The sequence below is a fragment of the Motacilla alba genome, chromosome 20 (genome assembly GCF_015832195.1).
Source record: "Motacilla alba alba isolate MOTALB_02 chromosome 20, Motacilla_alba_V1.0_pri, whole genome shotgun sequence".
Lineage (NCBI taxonomy): Eukaryota > Metazoa > Chordata > Aves > Passeriformes > Motacillidae > Motacilla > Motacilla alba.
Genome location: NC_052035.1, coordinates 13,371,493 through 13,397,603, shown reverse-complemented (window position 1 = coordinate 13,397,603; position 26,111 = coordinate 13,371,493). Strand labels below are relative to the sequence as shown.

The 26,111-nt window shown below is 50.7% G+C and overlaps 1 protein-coding gene across 2 annotated transcripts; it reads left to right on the top strand.

The window, feature by feature from the left end:
* Positions 1-387: 387 nt before the first annotated feature.
* On the top strand, positions 388-25,886 carry DOK5 (docking protein 5). Of its 2 annotated transcripts, none has more exons than XM_038159240.1 (8): positions 388-590; positions 12,741-12,848; positions 19,450-19,564; positions 19,654-19,773; positions 20,509-20,659; positions 23,005-23,140; positions 23,665-23,785; positions 25,287-25,886. In XM_038159240.1, the coding sequence occupies exons 1-8, from the start codon at positions 525-527 to the stop codon at positions 25,352-25,354; spliced, it is 885 nt and encodes a 294-aa protein (XP_038015168.1). In that variant the 5' UTR covers positions 388-524; the 3' UTR covers positions 25,355-25,886. The 2 variants fall into 2 exon arrangements, with proteins under 2 accessions (XP_038015168.1, XP_038015167.1); XM_038159239.1 differs by having other exon boundaries at positions 20,470-20,659.
* The last annotated feature ends 225 nt before the right edge of the window (positions 25,887-26,111 follow it).

Here is a 26,111-nt window from a genome sequence, read left to right as displayed (position 1 = left end):
GTCTTCGGAGGGGCGGTGCGCTGGGAGCTGCGGTCCTTCCCGGGGCGGTGCGGTCCCTGCCGGGGCGGTGCGGGCTGTTCGGAGAGGCGGTGCGCTGGGAGCTGCGGTCCCTGCCGGGGCGGTGCTGTTCTCCCGGGGCGGTGCTGCTCTCCCGGGGCGGTGCTGTTCTCCTGGGGCGGTGCTGTTCTCCTGGGGCGGTGCTGCTCTCCCGGGGCGGTGCTGTTCTCCCGGGGCGGTGCTGCTCTCCCGGGGCGGTGCTGTTCTCCCGGGGCGGTGCTGTTCTCCTGGGGCGGTGCTGTTCTCCCGGGGCGGTGCTGTTCTCCCGGGGCGGTGCTGCTCTCCCGGGGCGGTGCTGCTCTCCCGGGGCGGTGCTGTTCCTTCGGGCGGTGCTGTTCTCCCGGGGCGGTGCTGTTCTCCCGGGGCGGTGCTGTTCCTTCGGGCGGCGCTGCTCTCCGGGTGCGGCCGGCGCTGCTCGGCCATGCGGGCGGGCTGAGCGGCGCCGCCGCCGCCTGTCCCGGGCGAGGATGGCCTCCAATTTCAACGACATCGTCAAGCAGGGCTACGTGCGCATCCGGAGCCGGCGGCTGGGGGTGAGTGCCAGGGAGAGCCTGCCCAGGGCTGGGCATTTCGCTATTTTTTTCCCCCCCTGCCACTCCTTTGTCCTCTTTTTGCAAACTGAGCTGGGTGGGTTTTTCCGCAGGAAACAAAAAGATGAGGAGAGAACAATGAAGGCACCTGAATATGTATTATAGATAGGCGTGGATGGATATATTTCTTTTCTCAGTGTCTCCCTTCGGAAGCCGGGGATGCTGCGCTGGCTCCAGCCCTGTCCGTGCTCTTCGCTCCGAGCGCTGCTCCGGGAGGGAGCCGGGGCTAGAGGGAGCCGGGGCTGGAGGGAGCCGGGGCTGGAGGGAGCCGGGGCTGGAGGGAGCCGGGGCTGGAGGGAGCCGGGGCTGGAGGGAGCTAGGGATGGAGGGAGCCGGGGCTGGAGGGAGCCGGGGCTGGAGGGAGCTAGGGATGGAGGGAGCTAGGGATGGAGGGAGCCGGGGCTGGAGGGAGCCGGGGCTGGAGGGAGCTAGGGATGGAGGGAGCCGGGGCTGGAGGGAGCCGGGGCTGGAGGGGCCCGGGGCTGGAGGGAGCCGGGGCTGGAGGGAGCTAGGGATGGAGGGAGCTAGGGATGGAGGGAGCCGGGGCTGGAGGGAGCCGGGGCTGGAGGGAGCTAGGGATGGAGGGAGCCGGGGCTGGAGGGAGCCGGGGCTGGAGAGGCCCGGGAATAGAGGGAGCCGGGGCTAGAGGGAGCCGGGGCTGGAGGGAGCTAGGGCTGGAGGGAGCCGGGGCTGGAGGGGCCCGGGGATGGAGCCGTGCCCTGCCTGGAGGTCGGGGAGCTCCGGGCAGGGCTGTGCTGAGCGCTCTGCAGCCGCTCGGCTGCTCCGGTTCCCGCTGCCCTGCAGGGTTTGGGCTCCTGCGTGGGACAGGTGAAGCTTTGCGGTGTTGTTGGGGCTTTTAGAGTCGCTTGAGTTGCCCGAAATGAAAATTCCCGCAGCCCCCCTCAGCTGCTGGTTTAATACTGGAGTTATTTCCAGGCTGCTCTGCTGCCCTGGCGCGTTCCCCGTTCCGGCTGTGCGCGCTAGATGTGCCGGCAGTGGCAGGGCAGCTCCCCGCAGGACCTGGGCTGGGATGAGCTCTGAAATCCCAGGGCTGTTTCTCCAGTCCAGGGGCTCCCCCGAGCTGGCAGGGCATGGGGCTGGGGAGCTCCGTGTCCCTGAGGGAGCCTGGCCCAGGGGATGCACCTGGAGGGAGGCTTTGTGTGTATAGAACATTTCAGTTGTTTTCATTTCATCTGCCTCTCAGCACTGGAAAGAAACTGATTTATTGTGTTTATTAAAAGCTGTTGGGTTGGCAGTTCGGGATTTGTTCGTTTTAGGGCAGTGTCTGTGGCCCTCTGAAAGCTTTTGCTGCCCCACTGCAGTTACAGTTCCTTTCTCTTGCTGTGCCCGTGGACAATGACTTCTCCACAGTTGTGGGAACTTGTGTCTCCCTGGCTGCTCTGGAAACAGGAGAGATTGAGAAGTGTTCCGTCAGGCTGGAGTCATTCTGTAAAACCATGAGATTCTGTCACATTTTGAGGGAGTGTCACTGGGAGAGCTCTAGTAGTAAACTGGGCACCGTTGTGTCCTGATTCAGTCTCATCACTGAGCGCACAGCAGTGTTCAGTCTGCTCTGGCATAAAGGATGAAGAAGATCAGGCTGTGATGCATTTTTCCATGCTGTAACGGTGAAGCTCAGTGAAGGTGTGAATGAGGCTTTCCAGCCCCACGGCAGCTGTGAGTGCTGTCAGTGCTGGTGCCTCACCTTTATTAAGGCTTTCCAGACCACTCTGAGGGTGCTGCTGCTGAGGAGAGGCTGGATGCCCTCATAGGAGGAGTGCCTGTGACAGCTGTAAAGGAGTCATTTCTCTCCCTCCTCTACTCGGAGCACACTGGGAGGTGCTTCTTAAATCACCCTAAAAGACATTAAAAGCAGGACTCGAGTCTCCAGCCTGCTCCCCCTGCAAAACTGATGAGTTGGATGTGGTGTCATGAGAAAGAGCATTATCTGAAATATTCTTCCTCTTTTTTTTTTTATGGACCTACAGCCCACAAAGTGTAGGTTTGCTGGCTTGTTGGGGTTCTTTATGGACCACACACAGGTTATAATTCAGGGCTGCTAAGTTTCCAGCTTGGGAAGCGTTGGCCCACGACTCGAGAGGGGATGTGGCTGCAGGTTCTCCCTGTAGCCTTTCCTGTAGGCTGCTCGCAGCCCAGCGCCCTGATGTGCAGCAGCCGAGCACAAATGGGTAATTCTCATCAGTCTGGGGTCTCTAAAGGCAGGGCTGGAGCCTGTCCCTGCTCCGTGCTGCCCCTTCCTCCTGGCTGCAGGTGTGGTGGGACACCTGGAGCTGGCCGAGCTCCTGCCTGGAGCAGGAGCTGGATTCAGTCTCGCTCAGCGGCTGCCGTGAGCTTGGCTCCTTCAGAGGGTGAGGAGTTTATGCCAACAGGTTGTCTTTGTGCTGGGGAGGGCTGTGGGACACCCAGCTGCTGGAAAGGGGAAAAAAATACTTCAGATTACAAAAGAGTAACTTTCAGACAACTTCCCCGTGCTGTGAGATCTTCAGGAGGGACCAGCCTGCTGCAGCCCTGTGCAGGATTCTGGTGAACTGAGAGGGATCTCATGCTGCCTCCCCACGTGGCAGGATGTCAGTGGGAGTCACTGAAATCCCTTCCCCTGGTCTGGGGGCACAGCATTGTCTCTCCACGCTGGATGCTGCCTTTGCCTCTGTGGCAATTCCATCTCCAAGGGAACTGGGAGCAAGGCTTGGAGCCACAAGTTACCTCCAGAAATGGCTTTCCTGGGGACCTGGGGTGCAGGTGCCACATTTGGAATGAAAGGGGTGCAGAAAAGCAGCTGGCTCGAATCCCAGCCTCTTCTGAAAGGAACGTGACAGTTCTGGAAGGCCCTGCTTTGTAATTCCAAAATTGAATTTAGGCTAATTAGTTTTGCACCTGAACTCTATCTGCGCGCTTCAAACGTGTGAGTTTAATTGAATATTATTTAATAGAATAGTTTCCATAGCAACATTTGTATCACATGTGTCTTCTGCAGAGCCAAATATATTCAGGAGAAAGCTCACTCCTCCTGACTCTTTCCATCCTTACAGGGAGGAAAATAATTCCCTCAGCCAGCGGTGTGGGGCCGGTGTGTCATTAGCAGTGACACACAGGAGGCTGTGTGCTGGCAAACTGCTGACAGGGCAGAAGCACCACCTCCCAGAGCTCCCTAAACCAGGAGAAAATCAGCTTTGCTTTGGGGGGAGGGATTCTGTCAGGGACCACCAGGAGCTGTGTCTGGGGAGGAGGACACTCAGGGCTTTTGCAGCTGATAAAGGGATTTTTATCTATGTATGGAGCAGGGCTGTCGCTTTATGGCTTCTCTCTGTCTAAAAAGTCCTTTTTGTGCTCCTGATTTTCAGATCATGCCTCATTCCGTGACCTTTCTGAGGGGGAGTGCATCAAGGAGATGTTTCCCTGATGGAAAACCTGTTCTTGGCTTTCCATTTTTGGGCTGGGGGGAGGTGAACACACCTGAGCTTTCTCTTTGGGTTGGGCTGGCTCAATTAAAAATACCAATTAAAATCAGAACAGGAGCAGATCTTTGAAGTGGAGGGCTTTGCAGCCCTGGTGAGCTGAGGAGCTGTACCAGGGAAAAGGCAGCTGAGGCTCCGGGGAGGGTGGGAGGCTCCAGAGCTGTGTGCTGGTTCCAGGCTCACTTTTTGGGCTGAACTCCCCCTTGCTGAATCCCCTCCTGAGCTCTGGGGGAAGATGTGACTGCTGGGACCACAGCAGTGGAACTGTTCCTTCTTTAGGGTGACCCTCCTTGAGGACAGAAATGGGATCTGGGGGGGTCAGGTTTCTGTGCTCGATGGGCCTGCCTGGCCCAAAACATCTTCATCACATCAGGGGCAAGGAATGCGGTGTCAGGGGTGACAGGGGTGTCCTCCAGGGTTAGGGCACTCCTGGCCAGCCCCTGGAGGGGTTTGTAGTAATTCAGCCTTCAGCTTGTGCCAGGAGGGAGCTGGGGCTGCCACAGCTCTGCAGCCAGCTGTTTGTTCCTAGGAGAGGCTGAAGTGGTGTCAGCAGTGCTCGAGTATTTCTGGCTTGATTTAAAAACTCAGCAAAAAAAAAAAAAAAGTAGTTCTTCTTTTTCTGGTTTGCCTGCTTTGCTTTGATTAGTGATTTTGGGGCAATATTAAACTCTCACCTGAAACGAGGAGCGTGTGGAGCCTTGCTGTGTTTATTTGAGTGCTGGGTGAGGAGTTCCCGATGCACAGTGGCCACGAGCTGGGAACTGGGAACATCCCGGTTCTGTCCTGTGGGGTGCTCCCAGAGCACCAGTGCTGGCTGCACACCCTCATTTGGGATGGGAAAACTTCTGCCTCGTGCCTAGAAATTGGGAGAAACTCCTGCACGAAGCTCAGGGCTTGCCCAGTTCAGCAGAAAGGTTTGATTGTGGAAAGCTGCAGAGAGATCCACGCTCTCGGGGTTTGCTGTGCTGGGTTTTAATTAAAGCGAGTCCCGTGGCAGCTTCATTGAGGAGCCTGGTGCTGCACGTTGCCTGTGACATGTACTTTGACAAGTTCTGCACAGCTCTGATGCTGTGAAAGCCTGTGGGAGGAGAGGTAGAGTGGGGGAGAGACAATCTGCAGGACTGGAACCATATGGTGGGAGAGATTTGGTGCTCGGGTACATGTGCCAGCAAGTTAATATGAGGATTTCAGAGCCTGAGCTGTGAAAACTGGAAAGAGGAATGATGTAAAGCTGGGGGAAGGGGCAAGGAGAAGGGAAAAAGTTGCCCGCATCTCCGTTCGAAGCAGCTTTATTAATAAAACTCTGTTCACCTCTGCAGCTCCTTTCAGTCTGCAAGTTGGAGAGAGGGAAGAACTGAACAGATTTCTCAGGCACCAACTGCAACCTGCAGGATATTAATCCCTCTGGAAATTCAGAGTTCTCCCGAGCTGCCAGATAAGGTGTTAGAATATATTCACAGATATTAAGATTTCTTATTGCTTGGAGCTTGTCAGTGGCAGCAGGGATGGGATCCAGAACATTCCTGGGGAAGTTGGAGCATTTCCCTGGAGCTGAGGAGGGGAGGGATCCCAGGAAAGGCCAGAGCAGCTCCCTCTGGGCACTGGGGCAGAAAACCCTCTGGGTTTTCTGAGCAGAGATGCAGGGTGAGAGGCCAGGTCTGTGTCCTGATGGGGTCAGCTCTGGCCCTTGACAAGGGTTTGTCCTTTGGGTGCTGTCACCTCTGTCCCCCTGGGCTGGGGGATCGGGGGGCTCAGCCTGGCTCCAGGGGAGGTGCAAGGAGGTTCTGCAGCTCCCGTGGTGAAATTACATTTTGTTTCTTTCAGTGTTTGGCTTGTGGGAACAGCGTGGAGGTTTGAGGGTCCTAATTTGTTCCCAAAGAACCAAAACCCAGGAAGGACAAAGCTCAGAACTATTCCTGGTTTTGCCCCAAAACATTCCACAGATCATGATTTGGAGCGTGCAGCTCCTGCTCTGATGCTGGCACATTTTAGGAGGAGGGATGGGTTTTTTTGTGCTTTCCAGCCTGTTTTCACATAAATCACCTTCTGTGTTCTTTGGAAGATGGGCTCAGTTTGTGAAGTCAAGCAGTCAGTCCCAAACGTTTTCCTGGGCTGAATTGACTCCTGAACAAGTGCCTCTTGCCCATTTGCTATCTTGTTTAACATATATATTTTACTGTAACAAGTTTCAAGCAAGTCTGACCCTTTTCCCTTTATCCCAAACGCTTCCCTGACCTGCTGCTTGTGGATCCTGGCTCTCTTTTCCCTGTTTGCTCTCCTTTGGTAGAAAAATCTGTGATTTCTGGAGGTGACGGCCCCAGCCCTGCAAGGGGGTGTCAGGGATGATTGCACAGGCAGTGGAAGAGAAAGGAAACCTAATTATAAACAGGTGAAATTCACTCTGTGCTGGTTCTGGTGCCTTTTCATCATCAGTTCCTTTCCCGGTGTGGAATTCTCCCTCTGCCGTGCAGGGGCATTGCCCTGGAGTGAGATCAGGGATAAATAACATTTTGCAGCGGCTGTGGAAACACTTGAAAGAAAGTAACAGATGCAAGGGCTGCTCCTGAGACTGACATCTTAATTTGAGCCTGACATCTTAATTTGGTGTTTGTGTAGCTTCAGGAATGCTGGGGAAGATGATGGACTGTTCCATTATCTTTTTGTCTGGCTTCATCAAGTGCTGTCAGAAATACCAGGGAGAGTTCAAGCTGTTGAAATGAATATTGGTAGGGTTTTTTTGTTCGTTTGTTTTGTTTTACTGATAATAATGTCACTTGTTTCAGTTCAGAAGATCAATAGGGTAAGAAGAGTGGTGCTTCCCCTCAGTAATGTCACTGTAAGAGGTTAAATTGTCCCTTTACTTGCCAGGTTTGTCTGGGGAGCTATCAATGAATTCTCTGTGACTGGCAAAGGAAAATCTCCTGCGAATGTCTCCAGGAAGGTGAGGGGAGATGTTTGCTGATGTTCTGAATTAATATCTTCTGAATGAGCTCATCCCATTGAGTGGCACACTCCTGGCACGGCGCTTGTGGCAAAATACCAGTGGCTGTTCCCTGGCAAACGGAGGAGAGTAAAGCTTTTATAGACATTCTAATGCAGCTTTCTCCAGTTTGGATCTTCCTAAATGTGAATGAACTTTAATTACCCAGCTGGGCCATGAGAAATTCATTCATGTGAGCTGGATTTGTCCGTGGAGAAAGCTGGGAAAGGGCAGGAGGGCTGCAGGAGCTCGGGGAAGAGGGAATTCTACCAGGGAAGCACTGGCTCTGGGATCCTGCTTTCATTCAGGGTTTCTTTAGGTCAGTGTTGGTCCATTCATCTGAAACAAAAGAATAAAAACAAATGAAAAGGAGCTTCGTGTCCTGGGGAGCCCAGAGCTGGACACAGCGCTCCAGATGTGCCTCATGGGGCTGGGCAGAGGGGCAGGACCGCTCCAGATGTGCTGAGCAGGGGACAGGATCCCTCCAGATGTGCCCAGCAGAGGGACAGGATCACTCCAGATGTGCCCCACAGGCTGAGGGGAGGGCAGGGTCACTCCAGCTGTGCCCAGCAGAGGGGCAGGATCACTCCAGATGTGCTGAGCAGAGGGGCAGGATCACTCCAGATGTGCCCCACAGGCTGAGGGGAGGGCAGGGTCACTCCAGCTGTGCCCCACAGGCTGGGGAGGGGGGCAGGATCACTCCAGCTGTGCCCAGCAGAGGGACAGGATCACTTCAGCTGTGCTGAGCAGAGGGGCAGGGTCACTCCAGCTGTGCCCCACAGGCTGGGGAGGGGGGCAGGATCACTCCAGCTGTGCCCAGCAGAGGGGCAGGATCCCTCTCCCTGCTGCCAGCGCCCGGCTCTGGTGCAGCCCAGCCTGCTGGCTCTCCCTGGCAGCACCATTTGCCCTCCCGTGCCCGTTCCCTTGGATTCCCAGCTGCTCCCCAGCAGGCAGCTGTGCCTGCAGGGCTTTGGTGCCAGGAGGGCAGGGGAAACGGGGAAGGAATGGGGTGAATTTACCTCGTGCTGAGCCAGAGCTCACCTGCACACCTGGAGCTGGCTGCGGGGATGGCAGGAGCTGCATTCATCACAGAAACTCCTCTGCTCTTCCTGCAGCTCTCAGCTGATGGCAGAGGGTGACAGCAGGCCAGGAATGGGAAGTTGTTCCCGTTATCCCATCTGCTGTGGGACGCTTGCAGGGCATTTGTCACCTCAGCTCTCCAGGCAGCTCCTAACAAGCACCATTACATGAGTTTTGCAGGTTTTTTATCCTGTTTTCAGGTGCAGCTGGTCTGCTCAAGGATGGAGCAGCTGCAGCCCTTCTCCCATGGCTGCCAGCTCAGCGCTGGAAAAATTGCTTTACTGACAGAAAGGCTTTGTTCTGTGCAACTTCTGCCCTTTTTCTTGGGTCTGCTGAGGTGTCACCTTAAAATGACGAGTCCAGCTCTGAAATGCAAGAAGTGCAGCCCTGGACTGCAGCTCCTGCAGATGGCTGTGTGCTGTGGGGGGTGAAAAGCTGAGTTTGAGAGCGGGTCCGGGCGTGGGGCAGGTCCCAGCTGTGCCTGCTGGGGACAGCGCCCTGCTGCCCTGCTGTAAGGAGTGTCCCTGGCAGGGCTGGCGTGGCTGGCACCCAGAGCATCCCATGTCCTAATTAGTGAGCTCTGTCAGCTGTTAATGAGCTGCAGCAGTGCCCCACAGCCTGTGGAGCTGAAGAACCAGATTCTCTGGCACAAAGGAATCATTGCAGAGCCTGATCCCACCCGGGGCTGCTTCCCAGGGTTGTGCCGTGGCTGGCCCAGCAGGGCGGCACATCCAGCTGCAAATCCAGCTGCAGATCCAGCTGCTGGCAGCACGAGCTGCCTGCACAGAGCCCAGCTCTGGCCTCCGGGGAAGCCTGTACTATTTCTCCTCCCCAGTTACAGTCCCAGGCTGATTCTCCTCTCCAGTTTCATGCCCAGAATTAACTGTGCCCATGTACAAAGCTTAGCAGATGTTCAAGGAGCCAAATCTGATACTTAGCTCCAGCCTGGCTGGTTTTTTTTTCAGCTGTCACTGGCAAGGGAGGGTTTCTGCTGTAAATGCTTCTTGGCTCTTCTTTTGGAATGGCTCTTCTCTCCCCTGATGGCCTCAAGCAGCCCTGAATTATAACCTGCTCTGTGTATGGTCTATAGAAACCCCAGCAGGCCAGCAAACCTGCACAAACCCATTCTTTATTCACGTTTTATCCAGTTTTACAGACCCTGTGTGTCAGCAGCTTTCTTGCCAATCACTTCACTGGTCAGTAACAAGTTGTTATCCTGTATTGGTCACTCAAACCCCGGGGTGGACGTGCAGGGAAAGTTGTTTGTGAGAAACAGTTTTTATTTTTCTATCTAAGGTGTAAAACCAGTTCGTACAGGTGCTGGTTGTTTTTCACCCAGGAGTAGATTGTTACGCTAACAAATGCTCCCACCAGGATTGCTCTACATGGCAGCTTGCAAAGTGCCAGCTCGCCTTAGAAGAAACGACAGGCCAGCCAGAGCAGGCCTGACTTTATGAAGCCTTTCCTTCTGATTTTCCTCCCTTACTGCAACACTCCAGTACTTCGTCACTCTTCCAGTAAAAATCCTTTTCCTGACGTCCAGCCTGGCTGATGCTCCCCAGCTCCCCGCGTGCCTCACACAATGTCACAGACTTCCAGTGGCTCTTCTCTGTGGAATCAACCCCTGGAGTCCTGAAGGACCAAAAAACCCCAAATAAATGCAGATGTAGGACAAAGCTGCCTTCTGCTCACGGTGTCAGGCAGGAGTGCATCTGTGGGCTCCAGTCCAGCTCAGTGTTTGAAGCTAAGGCTGGAGAAAGGGCTCTGAGCCTCAACCTCTAACAAAAATCCCTCTTCTGGTGGGTGTAAATCCAGCTGGGGAGGAGAGAGCTTTTGTAGAGAAAAGACCTAAAGTGCCTGGTGTTCCAGAGCAGTAGCAATCTGTTGTGACTTGCTTTAACAAGAGTTAGGGGTGCACAGATTCCTCAAGATCTGCCAGGCGTTTCTCTGTGCCCTGGCCTCGCAGCAAGTCCTGGCCAGTGCCAAGGCTGCGTTTTGTAACTTGGTGAAAAAAAAACCTTTGCAGCCCCGAGCAGCACTGTGCATTCTGCATGTTAGAACCATGACCACAGCCATGTTCCCTGTGAGCCACAATCACAGCCTCGCTCCCTGTGAGCCATGATCACAGCCCTGAGCTGCACTGTGCATTCTGCATGCAGTCAGAACCACCATCACAGCCTCATTCCTTGTGAGCCACGATCACAGCCTCACTCCCTGTGAGCCCTTTGCAGCCCTGAGCTGCACTGTGCATTCTGCATGTTAGAACCATGACCACAGCCATGTTCCCTGTGAGCCACAATCACAGCCCTGAGCTGCACTGTGCATTCTGCATGTTAGAACCATGACCACAGCCATGTTCCCTGTGAGCCACCATCACAGCCCTGAGCTGCACTGTGCATCCTGCATGTTAGAACCACCATCACAGCCTCACTCCCTGTGAGCCATGATCACAGCCCTGAGCTGCACTGTGCATTCTGCATGTCAGAACCACCATCACAGCCTCACTCCCTGTGAGCCACGATCACAGCCACGTTCCCTGTGAGCCACGATCACAGCCACGTTCCCTGTGAGCCATGATCACAGCCCCGAGCTGCACTGTGCATCCTGCATGTCAGACCCACCACCACAGCCTCATTCCCTGTGAGCCACGATCACAGCCCTGAGCTGCACTGTGCATCCTGCATGTCAGACCCACCATCACAGCCTCGCTCCCTGTCAGCAGCTCTGGCTGACTCTCGTGTAAAGTATCGTTGCTGGGGAGGTTCATCCTCCCCCAGATGTGTTCTCGGGGCGGAAGGGAAATTGAGATTATTTTCTGTAGTGCCCAGGAGAGGGGAATGGCAGGCTGCAAAGCAGCCTGGATTGATGCAGGCATGACGAGCTGGTGCAGGGAGTGTGGCTCGCTGCTGCCACGTGGAATGGCCATCCTGGGACAGGGAGATTGCCTGCTTGCCAAGAGCAGGGCTGGCGTCACAGACAGCACGTGGGCAGCTGCTGCTGCTGCTTTTACACAGCCCCTGCTCCCCTCTGCAGGCAACACTGAAGTCCTGCTGAGCACCATTCCCCTCAGAGACCTTCAGAGATGTGGGATTTTCCCCAGTGATCCCTCCCTCTGGAATTGTTCCATGTTCTGTTGTGGCTTTCCAGGGTGGGATTGGCCTGAGCGAGCTGCCAGTGGGCGTGGGTGGGAGCAGGAGAGGCAAGCTGGCATTTTATGGAGGAAATAATTCCAATTAAATGTTTTGAGCACCCTTAGGAGGATTGTGGCTGTTCTCTGGGGTCAGCCAGTCCCTTCAGACGGGAGATGGAGCAGAGCTGGTGGTGCCCAGAGCTCTGGATGGGAAGCAGCCCTGCAGTTTTCCATGGGAGAGGATTCCTGAGGGATGGATGGATGGCACACAGGAGCTGCAGGCTGGCTCTTGCCGCTGCTTCATTCTTCCAGAAGCACAGCAGAACTCTAGATCCTGTCCCCTCCCAAATTTCCTTTGGACTGGAAATGATTTCAGGGCTCCTTTCCCACCTTTGGACCCTGAAGTGACAAACTGAAGCCTTTTTTCCTTAAATAGAAGAATGAAGATCCCAGCCCTGGCTGGCTGCCTGTGTAAACTGCTCCCTGGTGGAGGGACCTTGGACCTGAATTCCAGCCCCCTGGAGACTCCCTGCCAAAGTCCAACCACAATTCTAAATTCTGAAGTTCCTAGAGTGTTTTAGGGAGAAATTTGGTTTAGATATTTTATTTTTTAGTGGGGTTGATAATGAATTGTGAAAGATTTGGGGAGATATTTTGTGGTATTGGTTAATTGCTTACTGGTGAAACAACTAAATAGGTTGAGAATGGCTTTTTTGGACTTGAATAAGTTAAATAAATGGTATCTAAGTCTGATGGCTGGGCTGCTGTGATCACTGAGCACTGAATTTGTGCTGTGAGCCACTTGCTGAGGGGCTGTCTGGTTATTTTTTTTGTTTTGCTCATGAAATCCCAGCAGTTTTGGTGGCGGTTTGGGTTGATTGTGGAGCTGCCAGGTGCTGCTGATGGAGGGTGGGCTGTGAGCAGTTGGCAGGGCTGGTAGCTCCTGCCCTCTCTGCAGGCAGGGCGAGCTCAGCTGGGAGCTCTGAGAGCACCACAGCCCTGGGAGGGCTGCGAGGAACGGTGGCAGGAGCTGGAAAAGGTGGTTTTCAAACCACTCTGCACAGAGCCTGCCCCAAATGACCTGGATTTAAATTCAGTTAGAGCCAGGGAGCAAAATCCTGGGCTCTCCAGTTAAATAATCTGCTTTTTTCACTGTCCATAATTCAGCTCCTGCTCCCTCGTGTTCACAAAGTACCCCGATCCACAAAATGCACAAAATAGACAATTCACAAAATACAGAACTCACAAAACCCCTCCTGACACAGGAGAATGGGCCCAAAGGAGCAGGAGGGAGCTCCCCAGCAGCTTGGGCTTGTGTTCCCTCTGAACCTCTGAGGGTCCACAGCTGATTTGGGGTTTCCCTTCTCCGTGAGTACGGGTGATGCTCAGCTCAGTGGAGATCCAAGTTTATTCTTTTGTGTCTCCAGATTTACCAGAGATGCTGGTTAGTGTTCAAAAAAGCTTCGAGCAAAGGGCCCAAGAGGCTGGAGAAGTTCTCAGATGAACGAGCTGCTTACTTCAGGTGCTACCACAAGGTAAGGCTCGAGGCTCTCGCAAACTTTTATTACTTGATTACTTTTATTACTGACTAAAATCTAAACTTTTATGTATTACTTAGCCTGAAAATTGATTTTTTTTTAACTCTTAAGGTCCTAAACCTCTGTGTGTGCTTTCATTCAGTGAAGTGGAGGCAGATTAAATGTTCTTTGTAGCAAGTATCTTCCTAAGCAAGTGGAAAATGACTTTATTGTTAAAGCACTTGGCTTTTCCTTTCCTCAGCCCTTGAAAATCACACCTGAAATACTTTGCAGTGGCTCCTGCTCTTCCTGTTTACAGGAACAGCCATCCCAGGGAATGCGGGAATTCCAAAGGCACCTGGAGGCTCCCATTTTTCTGGGATTCTGCCTCTGCAGGTAGGCAGGAGGCAGCTGCAGACACGCAGGACATTTTTGCAGCAGTGAAAAACTCTGCTGAATTCACTGGCAATAAAAGAGTGAAGCATTTCCCCCCAGCCATGCTCTGGGATGATGCACGCCTGGGAATGATGTTCCCCTGGGAATTTCTGTGTGTCATTCCCCCGAGCACGGGGGTGGAAATAAGAAACCTTTCCATTCATAGCAATTGCAGGCAGAACCTGAAGGTTTGGAATGATGGGCAGCAATTCCCAGGAGCCGGAGGCTGCTCTGCACTCACCCCGACAGACATCTGGGGGGAAATCCTGGGGCAATCCTGCCTCTGAATGCCACAGAATCTGCGGCTGCTTGGCCATAAAACCCGTGGCTATTTCCAATCAGTCAGGCCCAGAAATAATTCAAATTTCTGTTCGGCAGCTGCAGAAATAATGAGGTTTTTCTCTTTGTTGTGTGAGGGCTGCACAGTGTGTGCAAGGACTTCAGCCCTGTGTCAAACACTGCGTTTATTTTATTGTAACTCTGTCAATTATTGATGCAAATCTGTGTTTTTCCCATTGTGTCAATGCAAAGCGTGAGCAGCGCCTTGGGTAGTGGATATGAAATCCAAGGGGAGCCTGAATGAGGCTGGAATTTCTTCTCCTCTTTGGTGGAATTCCACAGCTCAGCACCTGTTTGCAGGTGTTTGACCCACAGCAGCCTGGATGTGCAGAGTGAAGCTCCATGGGGAGCCTCGCTGGCTCCACGGAAATCTGAACATTGCTTTCAAACTTTTACAAAAATCTGAAAAAACTGAAAATCATGAAAAAACTGAAAATCCCACAGAGGGGTTTTTGGTTTAAACCAAGCTTTGTTTCTGCTTAACATTTCATTTCAAGCCGTTGCTTCTCCTGCCAGTTGAATGTCTGGATTTTCTAGTAGCTACTGGAAAATGTGATGGGAATGAACAATGATCAAAGTCCAAAATCAGTCCCTGGGAACTCACACACAGCTTTGGTGTGGTTTTTATCAGAACTTTGCCAATCCTGTGGACAGAATCACCCATTTCTTCCCCAGGGCCACCTTCCCCTGTCCCAGGCTGCTCCAAGCCCATCTCAGCCCAGCCTTGGACACTTCCAGGGTGGTGAAAAGTGGGAAAATTCTGATTTTCATTTGGATTTTGAGTGTATTTTCAGGCAGAGAGGGAACTGAAATGGCACGTTGGGTGAGGCAGCTCTCTGGGTTAGAGTCATCAGCTCTCCAAACTGACAGGGCTCCTTTATTTTTAACAAACCTCTCTGAGAGGGAGCTAATGAATATTAAATGGCATTTCTGGGCAAAATGTGCTCGTTTATAAAGAGCACAGGTGGATAAAAATGCAGGTTTTTTTAAAAAATAAGCCTTGTAAATGTGTGAAATTTAAATGTGAATGATGGAGCTTCTGAGAGTATTAAATATGAGCTGCTGGAAAAAGAGAACTTGTCCCTGCTGCTCTGTAGCTGAATGATTCTTATGGAAATCACGGTTAATTATTGATAAAATCATGGATAAAAATCACTGATAACGTAAAATTATTGATAAAATACTTGATAAAAATACAAAACTTGAAGAGCCCTCACTCAGCCCATCAGTCCTGGGAGAGGTTTCATCCATCATGAAACCCTAAAGGAGGGAAAAGGAAAATGATGAATGGAGCTCATTTCTCAGCAGCACCTGCCTCCTTCACTCAAGTGTTCCCTCCTGAGGCTTTAATCCATCCTTTTTCCTGGGGTGGACTGAAGTGCAGGGTTTGAGGGGCTGGCAGAGCCCTGGTTGTGGTGGCACAATGGTGGCACCAATCCCCAGGGCTGAGGATGCAGCTCCTTCCCTTCTCCATTTGAATTTTGGGTCCCCAGCCCTGCCTTGGTGCTGCTTCTGTCATTTTGGAGAGTCCCAAATGTTTGCATCTGAGCGTGTCCTTGTCTGCAGCTCCGCCCAGGGCCTGAGTCTGGACATCCTCACCACTGGAGGTGTAAAATAGAAACAAGCACCTTTTTTTTTGGTGTAATATTAACCTTTAAATCCTTTCTCATCTAATCTTGCTCTACTTTTTTAAAAGTGGAAAGGTCACAGTGCCCTGAAATAAAAGTCACGTGGGAACAGCTGGGGTTTACGGAGTGAGCTGGGAATTTGCATACACAAAGCAAATTGCCCACTTAATTCCTTTGGTCCCACAAGGGAGGGAAAATAATTACAATTCAGGCTGCAAAACCTGCACAGAGAGTTGCTTTTCAGGTGAGTGTCTGATGTTCACTCGTTAAACGTAAATAAACAACCACAGACTGCCACATTCTTGAACAAAATCATCCTGGAGGAAGGAAGAAATTCTTATTTCTTTTGACTTAGTGACGTGCCAGAAGAATCCTGAATATTCCAGTAAAAACTGAACTCATGGTGTCCTGCTGCCAGGAATACCCCGAGCCCTCGAGGCTTGAGTTTTAATCCAATTGTATTAATCTTGCCTTGAAACAGCAGGAGTGATTTAAAGAGTCTTTTCTGTCTGCTTATGGAATAATCCATTTGGAAAATCGGATTGTGGAACTTGGAATTGTTTTCCAGGCACAACTGTAGCACATGAAATGTTTCCAGTCTGACCCCTCTGCTAAGAAGGAGCAGTTATTGAGTGTAGAAATGTTGAGCAGTTATTGAATGTTGAAATGTTGAGCAGTTATTGAATGTTGAAATGCTGAGCATTTGTTTTAATGATTGCTGTCACTCAGCTGGGAGTGAGGTGTCGGGTTCAGGGATTCAGGAGGATTAAAGGAACTTTCCGGGGGGCTTTGGTGTCTGCGCTGAAATTCCACCCAGGAATTTGTGGGATGTTTGTGAGGAGGAGAGAAGAAAATAAGAGAGAAGAAGAGCAGAGAGAAGAAGAAAAAAAAGAGATGAAAATGGGAAGGGAAGAGAGAAGAGAAGAGAAGAGAAGAGAAGAGAAGAGAAGAGAAGAGAAGAGAAGAGAAGAGAAGAGAAGAGAAGAGAAGAGAATTGACCTGTATGGGCTTTTAGGTCCCTCCAACCCAAACCAACCCAAGCCCTTCCATGATTTTATATAAAATTTAATCTGTTGTTCATACTTAGCAGGTTAGAGATGTGCAGGCAGGAGTGAGCAATAACATTTTCCATTAGCTGTTCCCCTGGGGTTTCCTGGGAAATGTTGGATCTGCTCTCATCATGGGGCAGTTTTCAGTAGGCCAAGCCAGAGCCATGAATCCTTAATTAAGATGAAAACCCCAAGCTTGGGAGCCATTGTGCAGGCAATAAACACAGTCCCTGGTGTTCTGCTCTCAGTGCTCCCCACATCTGAGGATTTGCACCAATTCAGACAACACTTGGAATGCTGAGGATGATTTCTTAGGAAACTGCTTTTTTGGGTGTGTTTTTGATGGGAATGGGAGGGATGGAAGGAGGGATTTTGGCTGAAGCTCTGCTTGCTCTGTCAGCTGGGAAATGACTGATGGATGAATCCCTGGTGCTGGTTCAGAGCTCTCTCACTGCACAGCTCTGCAAGAATTGCAGAATTTAATCCAATCAAATGCGTTTCAATTCTGGGGATTGTCATCTTAATCCAAGGAAGGCTTGGAAGGGGAAAGGAGGGGGAAATATGCAAAGAGAGGTCTTTAAACCTCAACAAAATAACAAAATATCATTCTTGTGATTGCTGTGTTAATACAGTCCCAGGTCTGATATTTGTGGTGTAACCCCCATTTTAGAATTAAGTTTACATTACATGTAGACTTAATAATATACATTAAATATACATTATATGCATAATGTATATTTATATATACATAGTTTAAATATACCTTGGTTTTGATCTCAGATAAATAAAGCATACATGAATTAGTCTAACCATCAAAACATGTGTTTGCAAGAGCCTGGCAGGAGGAGAGCTATTTTAAAATGCAAAAAAAAAAAAAAAAAATCAGGAGAAAAACAAACTTCAGCCTCAAATATTTTATTTGCAGGTGTTTGGTGCCCGCTCCTGCTGGTTCCAGGAGCGTGGGGGTGTGGGCAGGCTGCAGCGTGAGCTCCAGGAGGATGTGCCAGACACTCTGGGCCATCTGTTGTGCCAGGGGGGCACAGGGAGGCTGGGCTGGGGAGGGCACTGCTGCTGCCTCGGCAGGTCGCATATGCTGATTTTTCCAGAGGGCTTCTGTGGGATTATGCCCTTCTCTGACCCAGGGGTGGGGCAACTGAGAGGTGTTTTAAAGGCTTTCATTCTATTTTCAGTCTCGTGGGAAGGGTGAGCCAATACAGATGTTAGAATCAATGCTGTTACAATCAGAAGCCAAGCATTTCCTAATGGCAATAAATTACAAGTGTTTCTTGGCCTAACAGGTTCGTTCCTCACAGTGGCAGTGCTGAAGGAATTGCTCCTGGGATGAAGCTCTGGCTGGTGCCAGGAGCTGCCACTGCAGAGTGGAGAATATCCCTGGAGCTGGGGGGGTGTGAAGGCAGCCTCAGCTCCTGGGCAGCTCCGGGGGCACCAGGAAACCTGGAGGTGGAGAAGGACACGCTGGGGCCCTGCTCTGTGAAATGCCACCTCACAGGAGCTCTCGGGCAGCCAGAATGAGCCAGGAGCTGCCAAATGTTGCAGCAAGCATTTCTCCAAATAGAAATTCCTTTTCTTCCCCCCTAAAATTCAGAGCTAAAACACAAATTCCAAAGGATTTGGTGAAATTAGTGATGCAGTGAGCTACTGACAGCGTCTGTTTGTGTGCTCTGTCTTCACCCTCTGCTCTTGTGTTTGTTTAGAGAGAATTTTTCTTAAAAAGATGAATTAATCTCCTGGAAAAGGCAGACAGACCCCTGTGAGTACTGCAAAGGCAATAGATAAGAGATAAGCAATGCTTGGGGAACCTGCAGTTTCCATTGCAGGAAATGCAAATGTGCTCGGCCTAAATGTCACGGTGGCTGCTGCCCTGAATGGGGAAAAACCTGATTTCATTTCCCCTTGCATTTAAATCCTTTCTTGGCATCTGAGAAAGACACCTTGGAGTGGCAGTGGCAGCTGGCAGTTTGTGCCTGGCCTGTCCCAGGAGTCTGTGACAGATTTGTGCTCAGAGTGGGGGATCTGCTCCCATCCCCGCATTTCCTGCCCGGGGGGGAAAAACAAAAACCTCGAGCAGAATTAAGCTCAATGATCAAGCCTCAGTTTTGACACTTGACAAAATCTTCAGCCTGGAGGCTGCAGAAAGCTGAGCTCCAGGTTTGGCAGCTCTGCTGAGGGTTTGGGTGCTGCCCACGGGGTGCTCCTTCCATTCCATCCTGCTGCTGCTGCCCGTGGAATGAGGTTCTGGGCGTTGGCTCTGTTATTTGTTTTTGTTTTGGGGAGATGCTGTCCATGAACTGCTCTTTGTGCCTCCCGGTCACTGTAGGGAAAGCTTTTCTGGGGTCTTGCTTGGAAATGTGATTAATCTGAATAAAGAATTGCTCCTCAGCTGAATTTCAGAGCATTGCCCATGGGCTGCGAGGGTGAAAGGTTCATGTTAGAAAAGTGAAATCACTGTGTTGTGTATTCACTAAAGCTGTGTACAACGTAATACCAAATTTTATATTCTTTTGGGTGTAAAAGCTATTTTTCCAACCATTGTTTGGCAACCAAACAGCAGAAATGTGTTTCTGAATCTTTAACACTAAAACACTTTCTGATAACGAAAACTGTGATTTTATTTTTGCTTTTTTTTTTTTGAAGTGGACCAGTCTAACAAATCCTCAACTTTCCCTCAGTAAAAACTAGCACGGAGAGCAGCTTTTCACCACTGTTTTCCCCTCCGTGCCGAGCTGGCAGTGCTGGAGCTCCCCAGGGGTGAATCCTTTGGGTTTCCATCTCCACCTCTCTTTGCTCTGCCGCGCCAGGTTGGTTTTCCTCCTGCCCCTCGTGTGAGTATTGCTCAGGCTGGAGGGAGCTTTGCTTCCACCTTTCCCTTGGCTGCCCTTCCCTCAGGATGGTGTCCCACTGATGCCTTGGAGAGCTGGAGGACGTGGCTGCTGCCTCTCCCAGGGAAGATGGAATTTCTGTGGAATTTCTGAGGTGATTCCTGGCCAGGCTGATCTCCTCAAGAGCCATCCTAGAGATCCCAAACCTGCTGATGCTGTCTCACCTTTCTCTCCCTCTTCTTTCCCTTCTCTCCTCCCCTTGCCCAGCCAAGAATGGACAGATCTCTTGCCAAGCTCCTCGTTAAAATCCCAAATTGTGCTTTTCCAGGTCACGGAGCTCAATAACGTGAAGAGTATCTCCAGGCTGCCCAAAGGCACCAAGAAACATGCAGTGGGCATTTATTTCAGTGATGACACCTCCAGAACCTTTGCTTGTGACTCAGGTGGGTCAAACGGCCACGCTCCTCAGCCTCAGACTGTGAAATTATAAATATGATGTACCTACACACAGATTTTCTGGGCGTTTGTGCAGAGCTTGAGGCAGATGAGTGGTGCAAGGTGCTGCAGATGGAGTGCCTGGGGACACGAATTAATGACATTAGCCTTGGAGAGCCTGACTTGCTGGCATCTGGAGTAGAGAGGGAGCAGAGTGGTAGGTACAGAAATATCGACCTTTTGCATTTTTTTATTGCATTATTTTCAAGCCTTTTAGACTGTACATGTGGATATTGGAAATAAAGAGGAGCAAAACTGTTTTTCCAAGCCCTCCTTGCTGTTTTGGGGGGTTGGTTTTGGTTGTTTTGGGGGTTTATTTTTGGCTCTTGCTACCAGAGATAATAATTAAGTTACCTAGAATTGTTTTGGAGTAGCACTTCCCTTTCTCAGAGGAGTTAGTTGCTCCTGGAGATGGGAACTATTCATCGTGTGGGTTTTTTTTGGTGTGATGTCAGTGGCTGAGGCTTTGTAAGGAGAATAATAAATAACAGTAATTGCATGCAAAACCTGAGCCCGTGGCTGCTCCACTTCCCTGTGCAAATGAGCTCATTGCCTGCACAGGCCGTGGATTTATTCACAGATTGCTCCCAGCTTTATGGGCTGTTTGCAAATACCGGGATTGTGCTGGTGCCCTCTGAGTGCACACACAAATACCTGATGCCCTTTGGGTGCAGCATTTGACTGCCCCAAACGCAGGGTTTACAGGGTTGCAGGAGGGAATTCTTTGTGTGGGAATGAATAGTTCTAAGTGGAAACAGCAGTGAAAATAGAGGTGGAAAAATAGGAAATTCCTTGAATGACTTGCACATGTGCTGGGCAGGGATTTTAGACTAACCTTTTGTTTTTCTCCCAGAGAGATTCAATGTGTATTTGATGCCATCCCCTAATTTAGATGTGCATGGGGAATGTACCTTGCAGATAACATGTGAGAATATCTGTCTTTGGGACATCCAGAATCCCAGAGTCAAGCTGGTCTCGTGGCCACTCAGTGCCCTGCGGCGCTACGGGCGGGACCCAGCCTGGTTCACCTTCGAGGCAGGCAGGTAAGCTGGGGCTTTGCTCCTGCTCTGCCTTCTGGGGGGCTCCTTTTCCAAAGGGTTCCCAAGGATCTGGGAGCTGATCTGTAGCCAGAGGCCAGCCTGGATCCGTTGCTTCAACAAAAATTGCAATTAAAATGTTGAAACAAGTGTAAATCCCCCTAAAAACCTAATTAAAAGAGTAAAATACAAGCCACCCAAAACCAAATTAAAATGGTGAAACAAATGTAACCCTGCTGCAAAAACTAAATTAAATATTGAAACAAATGTAACCCTCTCAAAAATCCAATTAAAATACTGAAACAAGTAAACCCCCCTAAAAAATCCAATTAAAACACTGGAACAAATATAACCCCGCTGAAAAAGCATCCAATTAAAATACTGAAACAGGTATAAACCCTCCCAAAAAAATCCAATTAAAACACTGAAACAAGTATAAACAGCCCTAAGAAAACCAAATCAAAATACTGAAACAAATACAACCCCTCCCCAAAAAAACCCCGCAATTAAAACACTGAAACAAATATAACCCCCCAAAAATATGTTCAATTAAGATACTGAGACAACTAAAACACCCCAAAACCGAACTAAAATACTGAAACAAATATAACTCCCCCCAAAAAACTCCAATTAAAATACTGAAACCAGTGTAAACCCCCCAAAAACCCCAAATAAAATATTGAAACAAATGTAATGCCCCCAAAACATCCCGTTAAAATATTGAGACAAATACAACCCCCAATCCAATTAAAATACTGAAACAAATGTAACATATAACCCCCCAAAGAATGTTGCTAATATGCTAAAACAAATGTGCCGCCCAGTTAAAATACTGAAACTAATATGCACTCCTAAAAAAAACCAAATAAAATTTGTATTTATTGTTTCAAGGGGAAGACAAAAGTCTGCAAAACTCATTAACAGTCCAAAAGGGGAGGACAAATTAATCGTGCCTGGCACAGATTCCAGATAGAGACTAAATATAAAAAATCTGGGTTTGGTGCAGGATCTCTCCAGAGGTTTTGCCCTTGTGAAGGACAGCCGGGTGTTGGAGAGGGTGACCCAGCTCGGCCTGGGACAGTGAATGCTCCAGGGCAGGCTCAAGTGATGCCCTTTAGGTTTTGCCTTTTTCTATATTCTGTGCATTCTTTGCTCGTCTCGTTGGAGCTCTGTGGCCTGTTGTATCAGTGGCTGCTTTTCCCTGCAGTTTTCCGTGGCTTTTCCCTAGGCAGAAAGGCAACATAGTAATGATAGGACATGAAATAACAGGACGCGGACACGCAGCTCTTCCGAGGCAAAAAGAGAGTTTGTAATTTCTGACTCCAGCGTTTATAGATTGCCAAAAGTGACAGTGGATTGGAGGGTGACAGTGCCACCTCTCCAATGCCACTGGACAAACCAACAGGCCATCAAATGTCTCCTCCTCCTCCATAAAAGAATGCAAAACAATGAGTTATTTACAGAAAGTGTGTGAGAAAGTTCGTTACAAGAATGTAAACATCAGAAGGCTCAGAAAAACTTAAAAAATCAGGGTGACAAAATAAATTCCAGAGCTCCAAGCCCTGGGGGCACAGGGCCCCAGTGCTCTCGTGGTTCTTGCTGGGAACCAAAGTTGGGAAAAAGTCTCAGAGATATTCCATGGACAGAGCACAGCCAGTGCCAGGGGAGACTCCAGAGAAGGGGCTTGACCTGGAAGGAATTGCAAAATTGCATCACCACTTGTCCTCCTAATTGGTACTTTTCATTAATTCTGTTAATTTCCTAAAACTTATAAAATGTCCTTACCCCTATGGGAGTGGCTTTTGTGAAGGGGCTTGACCTGGGGGGGAATTGCAAAATTGCAGTTGGTCCTCCTTGCAACTTGTCTTCCTAATTGGTGCTTTTTATTAATTACGTTAACTTCCTGAAACCTTTAAAGACGTCCTGGCTCCTGTGGGGGTGGCTTTTGTGGGCATCTTTCCACAACTGCCCCGGAGGCCTTCTGATAAAAATCCACTCTTAAATTACCTCCTTGTTAAATGATCCCAAGTTCCATTTCCAGGCTGAGAAAAGGCAGAAGCAGAGGGTGGAAATAACTTCATTCCCTCCTGGTTGAGAAAAGGCAGAAACAGAGGGGGAATAACTTCCTTCCTTCCTGGCTGACAAAATGCAGAAACAGAGAGGTGGAAATAACTTCGTTCCCCCCTGGTTGAGAAAAGGCAGAAGCAGAGAGTGGAAATAACTTTGTTCCCTCCCAGTTTCCTCCCCCCTTGTGTGAGGGAACTTCAGGGCAGCACAGGGAGGTTCTGCTGGTCCTGCTGGGCTGGACCTTCCCCCTGCCACTTGGCTGCCCTGTGCTCGTGCCTTGGCAGGATGTGTGACACGGGAGAAGGGCTCTTCATCTTCCAGACCAGGGATGGGGAGGCCATCTACCAGAAGGTGCACTCGGCTGCCCTGGCCATCGCGGAGCAGCACGAGCGGCTGCTGCAGAGCGTCAAGGATTCCATGGTAGGGAGCTGGCTGCGGAGGGGCTGGGAGGGGGGTTCCACTCTGGGCATGCACCCAGGCTGGGCTGCTGCAGGGGGCTTGTCAGTGTTGTTGTCATAGTCGTCGTTATCAGTGCAATGATATTTTATTATTATTACTGTTATTATGGTTATGAATCCCAGAACCTCAGACTGTATCCAGGTAGGAATGCTTGGCTGCTCCCCTGGGCAGAGCCTCCCCCAGTGGGATGATGGAATTTTATCAGCCATGCAGGGACACTGGTCCATTAATGGAAGATAATTAATAACGAATGGCCCATGAACAGCAGATGTGTCCCAGGAGGGAGGATTGGTTGTGGAAGAGTAGAAGAGATAAAGAAAACTGCACAATGAAGGGATAGCTGCCCCACAGATAGGAATAGAATGCACGCCCCCATTTCCAGCCCAAGGCACAGCCCTCGGGGGGGTTTGTCAGCCCTGCAGAGACAGCTGTGCTGGTGGTGCTGTCCCTGTGCAGGCTGTCCCTGACCCTGTCCTGCCTTGCAGCTGCAGCTGAGGAGGAGCGAGCGGGCGGTGTCGCTGGGCACCGTGGTGCCCCTGCCCCGCAGCGCCTACTGGCACCACATCACCCGCCAGCACAGCACCGGGCAGCTGCTGGGCCTGCCAGGTAAGGACACTGCCCCTGCCCCGGGGGACACTGAGCCACCCTGGCCCTGCCCCGGGGGACACTGAGCCACCCTGACACTGCCCCGGGGGACACTGAGCCACCCTGACCCTGCCCTGGGGGACACTGAGCCAGCCTGGCCCTGCCCCAGGAGACACTGAGCCACCCTGACCCTGCCCTGGGGGACACTGAGCCACACTGACACTGCCCTGGGGGACACTGAGCCAGCCTGGCCCTGCCCCGGGGGGACACTGAGCCAGCCTGGCCCTGCCCCAGGGGGACATTGAGCCACACTGAAACTGCCCCTGGGGTGGCACTGAGCCTACATGCTGCTCTGCTCCATGGGGATGGCACTGATGGGGGTGACACTCAGCTCTGCTCCATGGGGGTGACACTCATGGGGGTGGCACTCATGGGGGTGACACTGAGCCTGAACACTGCTCTGCTCCATGGGGGTGGCACTCGTGGGGGTGATGCTCTTGGGGTGACACTCACCTGAACCCTGCTCAGCTCTCTGGGGACAAGGACATGTCCTGTTTGGGATGGCCAGCAGGGGCAGGGACAGGATTCCTCCCCTGCTCTTTGGGTGCCGTGTCCCCAGCTCAGGAAGGACACCGAGGTGTTGGAGCAAGGGCAGCACGGCTGGGAAGGGTCTGGAGCACAAATCCTGTGAGAGCTGGGGCTGTTTGTCCTGCAGCAGAGCAGGCTCAGCACAAACCTGCCCCAAACTCTTGGTGATTTTTGTGCCGCGTGGCTCCCCTCCTCTGAAGGCTGCCTTGTACTGAGAACCTTCACGATCCATTGTGTGTGCTTGTTAAAATTCCCCAAAAAAGAAAACAGCCACATCCCCCAGACCAGTGAAATGAGGGGACATAAAAGGAGATGCTCACACCTCGGAGGAGCTGGGCCAAAAAAAAAAACAAACAAAACCAAAAAAACCCAAACAAACCAAAAAAAAAAAAGCCTTAAAGGAAATACTTTCCCGGTTCTTTCTTGCCAACACTAGAGGGGGCAGGCAGCCCGTGGAAAGCTCCATGCAGAGGGATGGAGGATGGAGGCAGCGCTTCCCTGCCTGCTTGGAGCTGTTCATGGATGAGGGCATAGCAGGAGGAGCTGCTGCTGGCAGCCTGTGCCACAGCCTGTGCCCTTCCCCAGAGCCCTTCATTAAATCAGTCATTCAGCGTGGAGGTGGCAGGAGAGAAATACACTGCAGGGGTACAAACCACTTGTTTTATATCAAAAAAATGCCTTGCTTGTTAGACTGGGGAAAAAAGGATCTAAAAGGGCATTTTTACATTTTAAACACAAGCCGGGACTTTGAAAAAAAATTAATTTGCTTTTTATAAGTTTCTGTTCTGAAGGAAGGGGTAAAGAAAACCTGCGTGGCTATTTCTGAGCTGGAGCAGCAGGTGAAGCAGGGTTAACTGAATTAATTGATGTGTCAGTCGCTGCCTGGGTGCTGTGGCTAACTGGGCTGTTCTCTTTCCCCCCTGGCTCTGTGAAGGTGTTTCCAGCCCCCTGAAGCTGCATCGCACGGACACTTTCCCAGCCTACAGCTCAGAGCACCGATAGAAATCCAGGCAGAGCCTCACAAACTCTTCGTCCTCTGCCCAGCTGCCCCAGGGCGTGACAGTGCTGGTGACAGCCCAGGGTGGGAGCACAGAGAAGTTCAGGTTGGACGAAAAATTCCTGCAATACAAAGGATTTTTTAAACTTTGCCAAAAGCAGAAACACTTCTGTGGATGTTGGGGAGAGGAACCAAGCCACCAAACCCTCTGGTGTGTCTTTTATGTACACTGGACAGAGAAGAAATCACTCCCTAAACCCTTCCCCTGGTTTTGTATGATAGGGCTGTTGTAAATATGTGAGACTCCTGCTGTAGTGTGGTTATTTTGTTCCCTGACACCTGTTTGTGGCGATGCTTGAGTTTTTCCCATTATTGTTACCCTGTTCCTGATCTCTGGAATGGTGGCCAGTTTGAAGCAGCTCTTGGATACAATTTTTCCTGTTTGAAGACTTGATTGATTTCTTTTCAAAGAATCTCCTCTTTCCTGTATTTATTTCCATCTCTGTAAACATTGAAAATAAAAAAAGTCCCATGCAATTTGTGGTGCAGTGGTCTTTGGTTTTGTTTTTCTTGTTTTTTTGGGGTTTTTTTTGTCACTCAATTAGCACAAGCTAATTAATATTCTTCTAGGACAGAATAATGGTCTGGGGCTTTGAGTTAAAAACAGCAGCAGGTAAATGCTGGATTTCCACGGGCAGGGATGTTGTGGGAACAGGGCTGGAGGGGAGGGAGGCTCTCAGGGAAGCCAGGCCCTGAGAGTGG

What these genes read in the sequence shown, in the direction of transcription:
- DOK5 (XM_038159239.1), top strand. Translation starts at nt 525, where the DNA reads ATGGCCTCCAATTTCAACGACATCGTCAAGCAGGGCTACGTGCGCATC. An exon ending in ACTTCAGGTGCTACCACAAG is followed by an intron (nt 12,849 to 19,449) that starts GTAAGGCTCGAG and finishes GTGCTTTTCCAG; the next exon opens with GTCACGGAGCTCAATAACGT. An exon ending in AGAGCGTCAAGGATTCCATG is followed by an intron (nt 23,141 to 23,664) that starts GTAGGGAGCTGG and finishes CCTGCCTTGCAG; the next exon opens with CTGCAGCTGAGGAGGAGCGA.